At 41.4% G+C, this 19,196-nt stretch overlaps 1 protein-coding gene across 5 annotated transcripts in view; it reads left to right on the top strand.

The window, feature by feature from the left end:
- Nucleotides 1–19,196, top strand: part of LOC126260230 (hrp65 protein-like) — a 176,911-nt gene that overhangs the window by 185 nt on the left and 157,530 nt on the right. For all 5 annotated transcript variants that reach the window (XM_049957535.1, XM_049957537.1, XM_049957536.1 and 2 more), the window contains exon 2: nucleotides 149–359. In XM_049957535.1, the coding sequence (XP_049813492.1) occupies nucleotides 153–359 (207 nt within the window). In that variant the 5' untranslated portion in view covers nucleotides 149–152. The remainder of the gene's footprint in view (nucleotides 1–148; nucleotides 360–19,196) is intronic.

Raw genomic sequence — 19,196 nt, 5'->3', positions numbered from 1 at the left:
TTATTTTCAACAGTTTGTACAGAATTATGTTTTTATTTGCATGGTTTCCCATTGTATTGCGCATTATTGTGGTATAACGAACTCTGTTCGAACTGCGGTTGAATGTTAATTTTACTGATTTCTATAAATTTCTTTTTACTACGTGTAGAGCAATGGAAAACGCTGCAAATGAAATGAACATTAAGAATGAAGAGGAACATGACCGGAAAGGCCAAAACCATGCCGGGCAAAACAGTCATCCCGGTGGCGGTCGTGGTGAAGGCCGGGGCAATTTCGATGGCCGAGGTGGTGGATTTGGTGGTGGCAGAGGCAGATTTTCGAATCGTCCCAGAGACGACAACAGAGGCAGAAATCCTGATGTAAGTGTTAAATATTTAGTTATGTGGTGCTAGTGACGAGATAACAGTAATGCTTGGGACTAGGCGGTGTGGCATGTCCCCCCCCTCCCCCCTTTTCAACCTTTTATTTTGTAGTGTACATTTCTCGTTAAGTTTTAGGGACGCTGTTTCACGTGTATGTTTACAATTTCTATTATTTTGGTTCAGCACGAGGTGCAATGCCTGAAATGGACTTGCTTTTACGATATTATTTAAGTTATCTTACATTCTGTATCGGTTTGAAGTTATGTACGCATGTTATCGTACATTCGTAGACGATGGGCATAGTACATTGTGATGGGTAGTGCGTGAAGGAACTAACTGTAGAATAGTTACCAAGTAGGCTTGGTAGTTTATTGAAATTATATCTATGATCGTACTGTCTAGCTTGAAGGATTCAAATTACCCAGGGAGGTGGTGCAGTGCTTAGCTGTTAACATCCATGCCCTTTTTCCTGTCCACTGGTGAACATACTTCAAACAGCACCCACGTGTGTTCAATTTTTTTCGAAGGAGTGCATTGCGTCCCTGGTTTGGTTTGAGTATCTTGAGCTGTTTAGCAGAAGGCAAGCATCTGGGTTCTGTGTGTGTTTATGCTTAAACACAAGCTGATGTCTTTACACACTCCCAGAGGGGTCAATTTTTCTTAGTTTTCTTTTTTTTAAAAAAGTTTCATAAAAAGATTGCAACAATATTTCCTGTCATGAGTATTGTCCAGTTGGAATGTGTGCTTTGTGTATTGAAAGCAGTGCGTTTTGCACAACCGTCTTTTTTAAATTTTTTAAGCCCAGAGGGGTCACATTCACCCCTTTAAAAATTATTTGTTGGTGGCATGCCTTAAATGTCTCATGCACTCCCAACTTCAGCCATTTTACTTATGTTTTTTGTTTGTGTCATTGTGATTTAAGTGGCTGAGGGAGTATAGAGTTCTTGACCCTTGTTCATAGACATCAATATAATCAAACTTATTTTGTAATGTGCTTCAACAGTGGCACACTTGAGTACTACTAATACATGGCAGCTGGCCAATGTCCATAGTAGTAGACATTTATGCTTGTGTTGTGAATGAATGCAGAAGTGAACACCTTCATAGTGTATGATGCACTCCAGGGGACCTACTATTTTCTGTAAAAACAGGGGTATAAAAGAATGGTGTGAGATTTGAGGTTTGATGAGAAGTTTGCTCTCTGTTTGTTTACAGACATTAATTTGCATTAGCTTCAGCTGGAACAAATTCATAGGGAACTGAATAGTGCCACAAACCCAGATCAGACCTAACTATAGATTAGCATTTCTTTGCCAGTAAAACAACTACACTGAGGTGTCAAATCACACCTCCTAACACTGTCTGACCACCTTTTACCAGTTGTTAACGCAGCAACGCATGGCTTGGACACAAGTCATTGTAAATCCATTGCAGAGATGTTGAGCCATGCTGCCCTAATGGCATCCATAATTGTGAAAGTGTTACTGGAAAAAATTTGCTGAATACAGACCTCTAGATTGTCTCGTAACTGTTGGATGGAATTTGTCGGGTGATCTGGGTGGCCGGCCATTCACTCACTGTCCAGAATGTTCTTTAAACAAATTGTGACGGTATATGGCCTGATAACATGGAGCATTGTCATCCACAAAAATTCCATTGCTGTTCTGGAACATGAAGGCCATTAATGGCTGCAAATGGTCTTAAAGTAAACGAAGCTAGCCATTTTGAGTTAATGATCGCTCCAGTTGGACCAGAGGACCCAGTCCATTTCGTTTTGGAGCCACTACTAGTTTTTGGGTCCATGGCTTTGTAGGGTCTTCACCACACTTGAACCCTATCACCAGCTCTTACCAACTGAAATCACAGTTTATCTTATCAGGCCACACTTTTCCAGTGTCCAACTGATGTGGTCATTGATCTGTTTTATGTGCTGCAGGCAATGTCATGATGTTCGCAAGGCCGCATTCGTTGTCTGCTGCCAAAGCTCAATTAATGCCAAATTTTGACGCATATACTAATGGGAACACTTGTCATACACCCCACATTGATTTCTGCTGATAGTTGCAGTGTTGCTTGCCTGTTACCAGTGGCAACTCTAAACAAGTGGTGTTGCTCTGTCAAGTGAAGGCATTGGCCACTGTGTTGTCCGTGGTGAGAGGTAGTGCCTGGGATTTGGTATTCTTGACACTCTTCTCACTGTGGATCTCGGAATATTGAATTTATTAATGATTTCAGAGATGAAATGTCTCGTGCATCTAGCTCCAGTTAGAATTCCATATTATAATGCTCGTAATTCTCGTCATGTGATCATAATCACTTAGGAAACCTTTAAACGGGTCACCTCAGTACAAATGACAGCCCATTTATACCTTGTATACATGATACTATATGTGCCTATCACTAACACACAAGTATGGACACATGACCCGTGTTTGTTTAGTGACTTTGCTGTTCCTTCTTTTGTTTATAGCTCTCATGGCAAATGAAAACAAAACAGATTTCTGCAGATGAAAGCTGGTGTTCACATAATTAGGGAAGGCTAAAATGTTATTAGTCTGTTCTGTGATTTCTCATTTCCATGTTTGTAGCAGTCGAGCATTAATTGCCTCGCAGAACAATGAAGTCATTTTTGTCTTTGCTAAAGAAATTTGGCTTTTATTAATCTTCCCTGCTGATTTGAAACGGTGTTTCATTCCACAATATTTGCTGAATTTAAAAGGCACATTCTCATCTTATGGTATTATACCATGATACAGAACCAAACAGGAGATAATCCAAAAACCACACTGAAAAGCTTAATATCAGGTTGGAGCCTTCTTCACTATGCATCTGGACATACAAATGTGCATGTCAAGCTAAATTATGCATTCTAGTTTGGTTTATGAAATTCCAATGCTCTTTGAGTATCCTCTGATGTCCTGTTTCCTTTATGATGTAAGATCTCTAAATGCTTTGGATGTACGAACACACGGGCTTCCTACGTCATCGTACCTGTGCAAGCCTGGAATGCCCGTTTTCTGGCACCTAGCAATTGCTGAAATCGAACTATTTCTAAGAGGTCACAGGAAGATTTTGCGAGCAATAGGTTGAAAAGTGCTACTTCCAAAGTAATTTTCCTTTCATGCAAGATGACTTACACTACATGTGAGAATGTATGGTGACTTTCTTAAATCACAGGACCACCTGCTTAAAAGAATTTGGTCCCAGAAGACTACATTTGTCATTATTTAAGATTTTGTTGGCACATTTGTGTGATGTCTCTTAAAGTGCAACACACAAAAAAGATAAGTATTATATGTGAAAGCTTAGCTTTTCTTGTAGCTACACTACATATATTGATTTAAACCATTGTTTTCTAATTGTGTTCATGCACTTTAGTGATGTTGTTACTGGCTGACTACATCATCTGTCCTATGCTCTGAATATCTGCTGTCATGGCCAGCGAGATCGTGCAACATGAGCCATGGTTGTTACAAAAGCAAAACACAATTTCAATGCTTCAGAAACTAATGTGCTATTTGGTAGAATTTGAATTTATACTTATGTAACATGAAAATGTGCAGGTTATTGTAATACGAAAATATGCAGTGTAGACGATGCTGTACATTAGAGCTTTCTTTTTCTAAAGTGCCGGGAACCTCGATACAAGTGTATAAACCTTAACCCTTCAAAGGGTTGATAAGGTTTACAGTTCAGAGAGAGTTCTGTCATTTAAAATGAAAAAGTGTACTTTCACTGGGGAAAGGTGTATTTTTAACTCAGAAAGCTGGGAATATATTTTCCTGTCCGTGTATACATGCTGTAAATGACATATAAATCATATAAAAACATTAAAATATAAAAATGGCATAAACTTTTGAAATAATAATTCAGAATGTGATCATTACATAGTAAGGATTATAATGATCCCTCTGGGCATTAGAGGGCAGGGAAAGGCTGGATGTTGTGTTTCCGTGGTGTTTGTGCACTGACATATACTCTGAAGAAAGAAACCAGAATTTTAGTGGTAACAAAGAAATGTCATGGAATGCAATTTCTAAACAAAATACGAATAAAAATTAGGTGTGATGCTCTGACTGTAAAGTATTAACATGACATTGTGGTAACTAAAGTTTCAAATCATATCACTGTAAAGAATAAGTCTTGAAGTAGGGAAACACAAGAAGCCTATACAGATTTGTGAAAATTGCCTATTGAAACTGTGGACAAATATTCATCCTATAGTGACATATTAAGCCCAAAAACTCAGGATCCTGATATCTGAAGAAAAGAAAAAGATTGAACACATGGAGCTTCTCTACAAACTTCATGAAATTGAAATGGACAGTCAGGGTGAGGAAAAAAATAGATTTGGAAAGCAGTCTCAATTCTAATGGATTCTGGGTATATGAAATTTCTGCATTTGTTAAGTCTGTGTGTAATATCTTTAAATGTGTGTGTGTGTGTGTGTGTGTGTGTGTGTGTGTGTGTGTCTGCGCGCGCGCGTTCGGCAGAGATGTCAGTCGAGGCGGAAGTGCAGAGGGACAGACGTTGTTGAATGACAGGTGAGGTATGAGTGGCGGCAACTTGAAATTAGCGGAGATTGAGGCCTGGTGGGCAACAGGAAGAGAGGATATATTGAAGAGCAAGTTACCATCTCCGGAGTTTGGATAGGTTGGTGTTAGTGGGAAGTATCCAGATAACCCGGACGGTGTAACACTGTGCCAAGATGTGCTGGCTGTGCACCAAGGCCTATTTAGCCACAGGATGATCCTCATTACCAACAAACACTGTCTGCCTGTGTCCATTCATCCTGTGTAGGCAGGTCAGTTGGTAAATCACGTGGGTGCCTTCACACGTGGCTCTGCCTTTGATTCTGTACACCTTCCGGGTTACAGGACTGGAGTAGGTGGTGGTGGGAGGGTGCATGGGACAGGTTTTACACCGGGGGCAGTTACAACGGTAGGAGCCAGAGGGTAGGGAAGGTGGTTTGGGGATTTCATAGGGATGAACTAACAGATTACGAAGGTTAGGTGGACGGTGGAAAGACACTCTTGGTGGAGTGGGGAGGATTTCATGAAGGATCATTTCAGGGCAGGATTTGAGGAAGTCGTATCCCTGCTGGAGAGCCACATTCTGAGTCTGGTCCAGTCCCGGAAAGTATCCTGTCACAAGTGGGGCACTTTTGGGGTTCTTCTGTGGGAGGTTCTGGGTTTGAGGGGATGAGGAAGTGGCTCTAGCTATTTGCTTCTGTACCAGGTCGGGAGGGTAGTTGCGGGATGCGAAAGCTGTTGTCAGGTTATTGGTGTAATGGTTCAGGGATTCCGGACTGGAGCAGACTCGTTTGCCACAAAGACCTAGGCTGTAAGGAAGGGACTGTTTGATGTGGAATGGGTGGCAGCTGTCATAATGGAGGTACTGTTGCTTGTTGGTGGGTTTGATGTGGAAGGACGTGTGAAGCTGGCCATTGGACAGGTGGAGGTCAACGTCAAGGAAAGTGGCATGGGATTTGGAGTAGGACCAGGTGAATCTGATGGAACCAAAGGAGTTGAGGTTGGAGAGGAAATTCTGGAGTTCTTCTTCACTGTGAGTCCAGATCGTGAAGATGTCATCAATAAATCTGTACCAAGCTTTGGGTTGGCAGGCCTGGGTAACCAAGAAGGCTTCCTCTAAGCGACCCATGAATAGGTTGGCGTACGAGGGGGCCATCCTGGTGCCCATGGCTGTTCCCTTTAATTGTTGGTATGTCTGGCCTTCGAAAGTGAAGAAGTTGTGGGTCAGGATGAAGCTGGCTAATGTAATGAGGAAAGATGTCTTATGTAGGGTGGCAGGTGATCGGCGTGAAAGGAAGTGCTCCATCGCAGCGAGGCCCTGGACGTGCGGAATATTTGTGTATACGGAAGTGGCATCAATGGTTAAAAGGATGGTTTCCGGGGGTAACAGATAGGGTAAGGATTCCAGGTGTTTGAGAAAGTGGTTGGTGTCTTTGAAGGATGGGAGACTGCATGTAATGGGTTGAAGGTGTTGATCTACGTAGGCAGAGATACGTTCTGTGGGGGCTTGGTAACCAGCTACAATGGGGCGGCCGGGATGATTGGGTTTGTGAATTTTAGGAAGAAGGTAGGGGTGCGGGGTGTCGGTGGGGTCAGGAGGTTGATGGAGTCAGGTGAAAGGTTTTGCAGGGGGCCTAAGGTCCTGAGGATTCCTTAAAGCTCCACCTGGACATCAGGAATGGGATTACCTTGGCAAACTTTGTATGTGGTGTTGTCTGAAAGCTGACGCAGTCCCTCAGCCACATACTCCCGACGATCAAGTACCACGGTCATGGAACCCTTGTCCGCCGGAAGAATGGCGATGGATCGGTCAGCCTTCAGATCACGGATAGCTTGGGCTTCAGCAGTGGTGATGTTGGGAGTAGGATTAAGGTTTTTTAAGAAGGATTGAGAGGCAAGGCTGGAAGTGAGAAATTCCTGGAAGGTTAGGAGAGGGTGATTTTGAGGATGAGGAGGTGGGTCCCGCTGTGATGGAGGATGGAACTGTTCCAGGCAGGGTTCAATTTGGTTAGTGTCTTGGGGAGTTGGATCATTAGGAGTAGGATTAGGATGATTTTTCTTCATGGCAAAGTGATATTTCCAGCAGAGAGTATGAGTGTAGGACAGTAAATCTTTGACGAGGGCTGTTTGATTGAATCTGGGAGTGGGGCTGAAGGTGAGGCCTTTGGATAGGACAGAGGTTTTGGATTAGGAGAGAGGTTTATATATAATAGAAGGCATCTTTCCTGATGAGGCAACAGTTTGTTGCGAAAGCTTGAATTTTGTGTGTTTGTTTGTGTGTCTATCGACGTGCCAGCGCTTTCGTTTGGTAAGTCACATCATCTTTGTTAATATATATATATATATATATATATATATATATATATATATATATATATATATATATATATATATGTGTGTATAATGTGTGTGTGAAAGGATATGAGTTTTAAGGGAGAGGGATAAGGAGTCATTCCAATCCCGGGATTGGCAATACTTACCTCAGGGGAAAAAAGGACAGGTATACACTCGTACACACACACACACACACCTGCACCTATACAGACACAGACATTTGTAAAGGCAAAGAGTTTGGGCAGAGATGGCAGTAGAGGCAGAAGTACAGAGGCAAAGATGTTGTTGAATGACAGGTGAGGTTTGAGCGGCGGCAACTTGAAATTAGCGGAGGTTGAGGCCTGGCGGATAACGAGAAGAGAGGATATACTGAAGGGCAAGTTCCCATCTCCGGAGTTCAGATAGGTTGGTGTTAGTGGGAAGTATCCAGATAACCTGGACGGTGTAACATTGTGCCAAGATGCGCTGGCCGTGCACCAAGGCATATTTAGCCACAGGGTGATGCTCATTACCAACAAACACTGTCTGCCTGTGTGCATTCATGCGAATGGACAGTCTTGCTGGTAATGCCTACATAGAAGGCTTTACAGTGTAGGCATGTCAGTTGGTAAATCATGCGGCTGCTTTCACACGTGGCTCTGCCTTTGATCGTGTACACCTTCCGGGCTACAGGACTGGATTAGGTGGTGGTGGGAGGGTGCATGGGACAGGTTTTATACTGGGGATGGTTACAAGGGTAGGAGCCAGAGGGTAGGGAAGGTGGGTTGGGGATTTCATAGGGATGAACAAACAGGTTACGAATGTTAGGTGGACGGTGGAAAGACACCCTTGGTGGAGTGAGGAGAATTTCATGAAGGATGAATCTCATTTTAGGGCGGGATTTGAGGAAGTTGTATCCCTGCTGGAGAGCCACATTCTGAGTCTGATCCAGTCCCGGAAAGTATCCTGTCACAAGTGGGGCACTTATGGGGGTTCTTCTGTGGGAGGTTTTGGGTTTGAGGGGATGAGAAAGTGGCTCTGGTAATTTGCTTCTGTACCAGGTCGGGAGGGTAGTTGCGGGATGCAAAACCTGTTTTCAGGTTATTGGTGTAATGGTTCAGGGATTCAGGACTGGAGCAGATTCATTTTCCACAAAGACCTAAGCTGTAGGGAAGGAACTGTTTCATATGGAATGGGTGGCAGCTGTCATAATGGAGGTGGTGGGCTTGATGTGGACAGATGGGTGAAGCTGGCCATTGGACAGATGGTCAATGTCGAGGAAAGTGGTGTGGGATTTGGAGTAGGACCAGGTGAATCTAATGGAACCAAAGGAGTTGAGGTTGGAGAGGAAATTCTGGAGTTATTCTTCACTGTGAGTCCAGATCATGAAGATGTTGTCAATAAATCTTACCAAACTTTGGGTTGGCAGACCTAGATAACCAAGAAGGCTTCCTGTAAGCGACCCATAAATAGGTTGGTGTATGAGGGGACCATCCTGCTACCCACGGCTGTTCCCTTTAATTGTTGGTATATCTGGCCTTCAAAAATGTAGTAGTTGTGAGTTAGAATGAAGCTGGCTTAGGTAATGAGGAAAGGTTTTATGTTGGGTAGCAGGTGATCGGCGTGAAAGGAAGTGCTCCATCGCAGCGAGGCACTGGACGTGTGGGATATTTGTGTATACGGAAGTGGCATCAATGGTTACAAGGATGGTTTCTGGGGGTAACTGATAGGGTAAGGATTCCAGGTGTTTGAGAAAGTGGTTGGTGTCTTTGATGAAGGATGGGAGACTGCATGTAATGGGTTGAAGGTGTTGATCTACGTAGGCAGAGATACGTTCTGTGGGGGCTTGGTAACCAGCTACAATGGGGCGGCCGGGATGTTTGGGTTTGTGAATTTTAGGTAGAAGGTAGGGGTGCGGGGTGTCGGTGGGGTCAGGAGGTTGATGGAGTCAGGTGAAAGGTTTTGCAGGGGGCCTAAGGTTCTGAGGATTCATTAAAGCTCCACCTGGACATCGGGAATGGGATTACCTTGGCAAACTTTGCATGTAGTGTTGTCTGAAAGCTGACGCAGTCCCTCAGCCACATACTCCCGACGATCAAGTACCACGGTCGTGGAACCCTTGTCAGCCGGAGGAATAACAATGGATTGGTCAGCCTTCAGATCACGGATAGTCTGGGCTTCAGCAGTGGTGATGTTGGTAGTAGGATTAAGGTTTTTCAAGAAAGATTGAGAGGCAAGGCTGGAAGTGAGAGATTCCTGGAAGGTTTGGAGAGGGTGATTTTGAGGAAGAGGAGGTGGGTCCCGCTGTGACAGAGGACGGAACTGTTCCAGGCAGGGTTCAATTTGGATAGTGTCTTGGAGTTAGATCATTAGGAGTAGGAGTAGGATTTTTTCTTTGTGGCAAAGTTATATTTCCAGCAGAGAGTAAGAGTGTAGTACAGTAAATCTTTGAAGAGGGCTGTTTGGTTGAATCTGGGAGTCGGACTGACATGCCTACACTGTGAAGCCTTCTATGTGGGAATGACCAGCAACAAACTGTCCATTCGCATGGACGGACACAGGTAGACAGTGTTTGTTGGTAATGAGGATCTCCCTGTGGCTAAACATGCCTTGGTGCACAGCCAGCACATCTTGACAGTGTTTCACCGTCCGGGTTATCTGGATACTTCCCACTAACACCAACCTATCAGAACTCCGGAGATGGGAACGTGCACTTAAATATATTCTCTCTTCCCTTTACCCACCAGGTCTCAACCTCTGCTAATTTCAAGTTGCTGCCGTTCGTACCTCACCTGTCATTGAACATAATCTTTGCCTCTGTACTTCTGCCTCGACTGACATCTCTGCCCAACCTCTTTGCATTTACACGTGTGTGTGTGTGTGTGTGTGTGTGTGTGTGTGTGTGTGTGTGTGTGTGGCCGCGCGCGAGTGTATACCTGTCCTTTATTCCCCCTAAGGTAGATCTTTCCGCTCCTGGGATTGGAATGACTCCTTACCCTCTCCCTTAAAACCCACATCCTTTTGTCTTTCCCTTTTCTTCCCTCTTTACTGTTGAAGCAACCTTGGGTTGTGAAAGCTTGAAATTTGTGGGTTTGTGTGTTTTTTATTGTCTATCTACAAGTGCTTTCGTGTTTGGCAAGTCACATCTTTTTTACATATATATTTTTCCTTCCTGGAATGTTTCCCTCTATTATATTCATATCAGATTTGTGTGTGTGTGTGTGTGTGTGTGTGTAAACAGTGTAAGGAAAAGATAGATTGCTGCTTACCATAAAGATGACAGACATGCATAGCTAAGACACTTCGGCATAAGCTCCATCAGAACACACACACACACACACACACACACACACACACACACACACAAGACTGGCCATGTGGATGGAAGGCAACTGTCACATAGAATGGAAGCAGCAGTGTGTTTCTACATGGCAGTTGCATTATGGTCTGAGCTGTTGGAGACTATCGTGTGTGAGGTGTGCTTGCGTGTGTGTGCGTGTGTGTGTGCGTGTGTGTGTGCGTGTGTGTGTGCGTGTGTGTGTGCGTGTGTGTGTGCGTGTGTGTGCGTGTGTGTGTGTGCGTGTGTGTGCGTGTGTGTGTGCGCGTGTGTGTGTGTGTGTGTGTGTGTGTCCTTTCCTCACGAATGCTATGGCCAAAAGTCAATGTACAAGATTCTTTTAGTTGGGCATGTCTCCAAATGACGTGTCTACTTTGTGGTAAGTAGCAATCCCTTTTCCTTACATTGTTATTACAACTTGACATTTCTGTTGTTTGATGTTTATTTTTTTTACCTAAGTTGTGTAAACGGATTTTTTATGAAATAGACTACAAATTATGTATCGAAAGTTGGTGAAAGTTTAGATTAGAGAACCCCTCTGTAAACCTTATGAAGTTTCAGTAATCGCTGAAATGCTTTGTGTAGAAAATGTGAATACATGGCTGCAACTGGTATTCGTGGCCAGTTTTCAGCTAATAATATTTCTCCAGCCATATGGTTGCAGAAGTTATGTATAAAAGTACAGCTCCCGAGACTGAAAATCAGATTCTTGCTGTGAACTTCTCCTGAAAGTTGCGAACAAAATATCACTTTACCCAATTTCCCTCATGTTTTCTTTGTCACATTTCATCACAACCACAATGACATACGTTAACAGGCAAAGAAATTGATGCATAGCAAGCTGCTGGAACGAGCAAACATCTCAACACATCAGCACCCTTGTGTATAATGTGCTCTATCCACAAAATTTTGCTCGTGCATTTGTTCCTATGTGCCAGCAATAGTTAGAGGAAAAATGCATGAAGTGGACATACCTTTAGGAAGTAAAATAATTTCAGTTAACTCTGCTATAAGAATAACTATAAGCTAGTGTAGTTGTCAAGAGGGTTTGGTAGCTAATTGATAGGTTCTATGATCCTAATGTCTGTTAATAAAGATTCATCCTCAAATTACCCTGTGAGGTTGTGCAGAATTTAACACTGAATTTTCCTAGTCTCATTTGGAACGAGTTAGGTTTGAATTCTTGTGTGGACATTATCACCTTTCTAGTTAACCTGAAGCTTTGGTTATGCTGCAGATTATTCTGACCCCACATCTAATATCTTGGGGAGTCTAATATTACACTCTAGCCTGAACTGAATTATTGTATTTTTTTTTGCCTGTACTGTGCTGGAAAATGTTACAGAATGTGATACCTCAGAAAATACCACTAATTGAAAGCACTATTGTATTACAGTTATTAAAAGCTTTCTTATAGATGCAGACTGTGCTGAGGAATATGAATGCTTCCAGCCATGGTTTAAAATCCACCAGCTTTTGGATACTGTCAAGTGGTGACTGTCTTACAGTCCCTGTTGCTGATCTTAAGTGGCAACGCCTTCTGACATTACCGTTGTTTGCCCCAGTGACATAAAGTAATGTAATCATTGTGTCCACACATCAACCTTTCGATGGCTGGTTCCCAAGCTACAGGCTATGTAGGCAGCAGCCAGTCACCACTTGACCATGGCCAATATTACTCCACCAAAATCATGTTGAACTTAAACAACTCGGTGTGACTGGATGCTTGAATTTTATCAGTAACTTCAGAAACCTTACAGAGTTTCAAGAAATAGCTTTAAATAGTGAGTCTAGGAATATACAGGTAACTTGAAATGTAATGACTTGCAGAGTATGAATGCAGATGTAGATATATGAACCAGTGGTTTCATCTCTGCCTGAAATAGGAAAATGAAATTAATGCAGATGTGATTGCAAGAAACCTAGCTATGGTAAGGTGCTGATTTGTAGTGTTTCCAGAGGTTTGGATAAGTTAAACATCAAAAGTGTGGTTGTAATTTGGTGAAGTCGATGAATTTGAAAGCAAAAAAATTGGGTTTGGTGAATGACCAGTCTGTGCCTTGGGTTGATATTACACTGACACTACTTCCACAAAGAAATTTGATGAAATACACACATCTCTTTGACATGGTGCAGAAATGATTATTGCATTGTCATAAAATATTTCTTTATAGTCCCTTCAGAATAGCTGGCGAAAACTTGCTCTGCAGTTGCATGTACAATAATTGCATTTCAATACAAGTGCGCCAGTGTTATTCCAGGGTATATAAGCCCTGGGAAATCCAGTAATAACCTGGGAATTTTTCATTGTTTTATTTTTCAGTTAAAATTTTGTTATTTTGACTGATAAAAACTAAATTTTACTTTAGCCCACTACTGCAGAATAATACTCCAGAAATAAAACATAAATGAGAGAAAAATGCCAAATCAAACTCAAATTGCAAAGAAAATGTGCCATTATTAACAAAACACAGAGCAGGTAAGCATCTGCTGACAGTGAAATATCAGCCTTTAGGATGAAAACTATGCTATCGTGAAACAGTTACCCTAAGTACAATATCTCCATATGTCCCCTTCGAACAGCATGCTGCAGTGCTGTACATGGTCACATGATGCCCCATTGTGCACGAAATTCCATACAAAAATGTGTCAAAAGGCAAACACAAAGCATGTACTTCTATCATAGGAATGCCTTTTTTTTTCTGGCACTTTAGCATTGCTCAAATGCAATTGTTTCTAACAAGTTGTGGGGAAAATATTGCAGATGGTTGTTTGAGAAGCATTACTTTCAAATTAAATTTTCTTTTGTGCAAGGTGAATTATTTTCAGTGGGAAAATAAGTGATGTCGTTCGAAACTTCACGCTCTGAGGACACGTCATTTGTCAGTATTTAAAATTTTACTGGTGCTTTTGTGTTAGGTATGTCTTAAAGAGCAACACAAAAAAGACCAGTATTATATGTGAAAGCTTAGCTTGTAGTTATACTACATGTATAATAATTAAAACCACTAACTTTTCCTATTTGTGTGTTTGCACTACTTGCCAGTGATCTGCTGTCGTTTGGCTGGTGAGATCACATGACATGGGCTGTTATTGGTTGACGAAAATGTATCCGTCTTTATTTCGGTGCTTCAAAAATTGTTATACTTTGTAGAATTTGTATATACACTTCATAATAAGAAATAAGCTGTGTTGTAATAAGAAAATAAGCTGTGTACATGTTGCTGTGCATCAAAGATCTTTCAAAAAGACTTTGTTTTTGCTGTTTTCCTAAAGTGCTGGAAAACTCTGCACTCGTGTAAAAAACCCTTACCATTCAACAGATTGAAAAGTTTCACAATTGTGAGGGGAATGTATACTCTCACTTAACACGAAAAAGTGTTTTTTCATTTGGGAAGTAGTATCTTTTCAATGGGAAATCTGGGAAAAACCTAAGTTTTTTTCTGTGTGTGTGTGTGTGTGTGTGTGTGTGTGTGTGTGTGTGTGTGTGTACACATTACCCTGGTCTTACTTCAGACTGCTAAAATTTTCTACAGTGTGGTTCAGCTCTAACCTAATAGGACAGTGTTGGACAACTATTTACAAACCATAGGAAGTTACAAACTAGCATTCAACCAACTCAAAATTGGTTGTATTCAGTTCCCCTGACACATCAGTTACAAACATTCGGATGTAACGAGTTAACTGCCTACACTATTACTTGCATTTTTGCTTGTGATTGTTTTAAATGTGCATCAAATGTACGAATCATAGCCGACATGGCATGTTAGCTTAGGTGAATATGAACTGGAAAATTATGAATAACTCTATTAGTTGCTTATTATCTTTGTAAGAGTGGTACCCTACAGCTATATGAAAGGATCCTTTTTAAGGAAATCACTTTCAAGAACATGGGTGACCACTGCATATAAAGACTTCATTTGATTGTTGTTCTACCTCAATTCTCTTGAAAAGTTTGTCTTTTTAGCATTCCTTGTACCAGTTTTTCATCTAACTCCTGCTTGCAATGTAATTCTGCATAATAAAAATAAGATTCAGGGATAAAATACATTTCGATCCCACCCATTGACTTTGACCAGTGACATAAAAAGCTCTAAAAACACATTATATATATGGTCAGTCGCATTACACATTCATGTGGTATTAGAGTATAAACATAAACTATATAACTGTATAAATTTTTAATGACATTTATTGAAACTAATGTGACATCACAGAAAATGTGTTTTGAGTAGAGCCAAAGTAAAATAACTGGAAAACCATAATAGCAAAATTTACAGATCAGACCAACCAGAAAAATGCAATACAGTGATTGGTTTCAAAGCTGCAAAAACACACAATTATTGCAAACCAATTTTAATAGGTATAAAAACATCAGTTGACCTATACAGTTGAAGAGTTACTGCCAAGAGCTGCTGATAAATTGCCGTTGGTGGGGAGGCTTGCGTGCCTCAGCGATACAGATGGCTGTACCGTAGGTGCAACCACAATGGAGGAGTATCTGTTGAGAGGACAGACAAACATGTGGTTCCTGAAGAGGGGCAGCAGCCTTTTCAGTAGTTGCAGGGGCAACAGTCTGGATGATTGACTGATCTGGCCTTGTAACATTAACCAAAACGGCCTTACTGTGCTGGTACTGCGAACGGCTGAAAGCAAGGGGAAACTACAGCCGTAAATTTTCCCAAGGACATGCAGCTTTACTGTATGATTAAATGATGATGGTGTCCTCTTGGGTAAAATATTCCGGAGGTAAAATAGTCCCCCATTCAGATCTCCAGGCGGGGACTACTCAAGAGGACATCGTTATCAGGAAAAAGAAAACTGGCGTTCTACGGATCGGAGCGTGGAATGTCAGATCCCTTAATCGGGCAGGTAGGTTAGAAAATTTAAAAAGGGAAATCGATATTTTAAAGTTAGATACAGTGGGAATTAGTGAAGTTCGGTGGCAGGAGGAACAAGACTTCTGGTCAGCTGAATACAGGGTTATAAATACAAAAGCAAATAGGGGTAATGCAGGTGTAGGTTTAATAATGAATAAAAAAATAGGAGTGCGGGTTAGCTACTACAAACAGCATAGTGATCGCATTATTGTGGCCGAGATACACGAAGCCCACGCCTACTACAGTAGTACAAGTTTATATGCCAACTAGCTCTGCACATGACTAAGAAATTGAAAAAATGTACGATGAGATAAAAGAAATTATTCAGATAGTGAGGGGAGACGAAAATTTAATAGTCATGGGTGACTGGAATTCGATAGTAGGAAAAGGAAGAGAAGGAAACGTAGTAGGTGAATATGGATTGGGGCTAAGAAATAAGAGGAAGCCGTCTGGTAGAATTTTGCACAGAGCATAACTTAATCATAGCTAACACTTGGTTCAAGAATCATAAAAGGAGGTTGTATACATGGAAGAAGCCTGGAGAAACTGACAGGTTTCAGATAGATTATATAATGGTAAGACAGAGATTTAGGAACCAGGTTTTAAATTGGAAGACATTTCCAGGGGCAGATGTGGACTCTGACCACAATCTATTGGTTATGAACTGAGATCGAAACTGAAGATACTGCAAAAAGGTGGGAATTCAAGGAGATGGGACCTGGATAAACTGAAAAAACCAGAGGTTGTAGAGAGTTTCAGGGAGAGCATAAGGGAACAATTGACAGGAATGGGGGAAAGAAATACAGTAGAAGAAGAATGGGTAGCTCTGAGGGATGAAGTAGTGAAGGCAGCAGAGGATCAAGTAGGTAAAAAGACGAGGGCTAATAGAAATCCTTGGGTAACAGAATAAATATTGAATTTAATTGATGAAAGGAGAAAATATAAAAATGCAGTAAATGAAGCAGGCAAAAAGGAATACAAACGTCTCAAAAACGAGATCGACAGGAAGTGCAAAATGGCTAAGCAGGGATGGCTAGAGGACAAATGTAAGGATGTAGAGGCTTGTCTCACTAGGGGTAAGATAGATACTGTCTGCAGGAAAATTAGAGACCTTTGGAGAGAAGAGAACCACTTGTATGAATATCAAGAGCTCAGATGGCAACCCAGTTCTAAGCAAAGAAGGGAAGGCAGAAAGGTGGAAGGAGTATATAGAGGGTTTATACAAGGGTGATGTACTTGAGGACAATATTATGGAAATGGAAGAGGATGTAGATGAAGATGAAATGGGAGATATTATACTGCGTGAAGAGTTTGACAGAGCACTGAAAGACCTGAGTCGAAACAAGGCCCCCGGAGTAGACAGCATTCCATTAGAACTACTGATGGCCTTGGGTGAACCAGTCATGACAAAACTCTTCCATCTGGTGAGCAAGATGTATGAGACAGGCGAAATACCCTCAGATTTCAAGAAGAATATAATAATTCCAATCCCACAGAAAGCAGGTGTTGACAGATGTGAAAATTACCGAACTATCAGTTTAATAAGTCACAGCTGCAAAATACTAATGCGAATTCTTTACAGACGAATGGAAAAACTGGTAGAAGTGGACCTCGGGGAAGATCAGTTTGGATTCCGTAGAAATGTTGGGACACGTGAGGCAATACTAACCTTACGACTTACCTTAGAAGAAAGATTAAGAAAAGGCAAACCTACGTTTCTAGCATTTGTAGACTTAGAGAAAGCTTTTGACAACGTTAACTGGAATACTCTCTTTCAAATTCTGAAGGTGGCATGGGTAAAATACAGGGAGCGAAAGGCTATTTACAATTTGTACAGAAACCAGATGGCAGTTATGAGTCGAGCGACATGAAAGGAAAGCAGTGGTTGGGAAAGGAGTGAGACAGGGTTGTAGCCTCTCCCCGATGTCATTCAATCTGTATATTGAGCAAGCAGTAAAGGAAGCAAAAGAAAAATTCAGAGTAGGTATTAAAATTCATGGAGAAGTAAAAACTTTGAGGTTCGCCGATAACATTGTAATTCTGTCAGATACAGCAAAGGACTTGGAAGAGCAGTTGAACTGAATGGACACTGTCTTGAAAGGAGGATATAAGATGAACATAAACAAAAGCAAAACGAGGATAATGGAATGTAGTCAAATTAAATCAGGTGAAGCTGAGGGAATTAGGTTAGGAAATGAGACACTTAAAGTAGTAAAGGAGTTTTGCTATTTAGGGAGTAAAATAACTGATGATGGTCGTATTAGAGAGGATATAAAGTGTAGACTGGCAATGGCAAGGAAATTGTTTCTGAAGAAGAGAAATTGGTTAACATCGAGTATAGATTTAAGTGTCAGGAAGTCGTTTCTGAAAGTATTTGTATGGAGTGTAGCCATGTATGGAAGTGAAACATGGACGATAAATAGGTTAGACAAGAAGAGAATAGAAGCTTTCGAAATGTGGTGCTACAGAAGAATGCTGAAGATTAGATGGGTTGATCACATAACTAATGAGGAGGTATTGAATAGGATTGGGGAGAAGAAGTTTGTGGCAGAACTTGACTAGAAGAAGGGATCGGTTGGTAGGACATGTTTTGAGGCATCAAGGGATCACCAATTTAGTACTGGAGGGCAGTGTGGAGGGTAAAAATTGTAGAGGGAGACCAAGAGATGAATACACTAAACAGATTCAGAAGGATGTCTGTTGCAGTAGGTACTGGGAGATGAAGCAGCTTGCACAGGATAGAGTAGCATGGAGAGCTGCATCAAACCAGTCTCAGGACTGAAAACATCATCATATATTTCTTGGCAGTAACTATGTCATTCTTCAAATTTTTATGAGCCTTGATAACTTTTTGATGGGGTTGTGTAAATAATATAAATGATTCACAAAGCTGTGGCAAGGGCACAATCTATTGAAACTTGAAAATAAATAGTCGTGGCAAATTTTCCCCATCTTTCAATAAGGAAAAAGTACCTGTGAAAGGTGCTGCAAACATAAACTTCCATCAGTGTATTGGAGTCAGAAAATTTGTGAATTGCTAACTTATCCAAATGCCTTTGGTATTATCTAAATTTCCAACTGTAAGTACCAAGTTTGGCAGTTGAGGCACCACATTTCTTGAAATTTTTGAGAGCTATCCAGGAAGTAACAGATGTTTGGGTATGGTAATGGGCAGGGCTACAGCTGCCAAGTTGGTGCCATAACATTCGTACACTAGGTATGCATGCAGTGGTGGTAGGGTGTGATCTGTGTGTCTGCTACGTTGCTTTCTGTAACATGTGATGTGTGGTGCAATAGAGAATCCGGCCTCTTGTGAAGTGCTGTGTCCTGTGATGTTTATGTGGGCAAAACTGCAAATCAGTTGAAATTTATCACAACCTTTGTGGTATGTACAAAGAGTGGTAATGAGTGAAATCTGAGTGGGGCAGTGGTGCATTGACTTAAAAAATGGCTGTACCAATGCTCATGAGGACCACAATAGTAGCCTTGTGACTACTAACTAGTGTTCAAAATAAATGACAAAATCTGTGCAAATTTTCATGCTTATGGGACTTCTGAAAGACTTTTCCATAATTTCACGGCGTTTGGTTCATGAAATTGTGGGAGAGGTGGTGACTCGATTACAATAAATTTTGTGCTGGTTAGATTACAAGAAATACGGAAAGTTACTGATTGTATCGTTACTGGGAATGAGACCTGTAGCATGTCAATTGTGAAACAAAAAGGCAAAGATTAGAACATTTCTAAACAGATTTAGAAAAGATATCTGTAT

The sequence above is a fragment of the Schistocerca nitens genome, chromosome 5, assembly GCF_023898315.1.
Source record: "Schistocerca nitens isolate TAMUIC-IGC-003100 chromosome 5, iqSchNite1.1, whole genome shotgun sequence".
NCBI classification, from domain to species: Eukaryota; Metazoa; Arthropoda; class Insecta; order Orthoptera; family Acrididae; genus Schistocerca; species Schistocerca nitens.
This window is presented reverse-complemented; position numbering and strand designations above follow the sequence as displayed.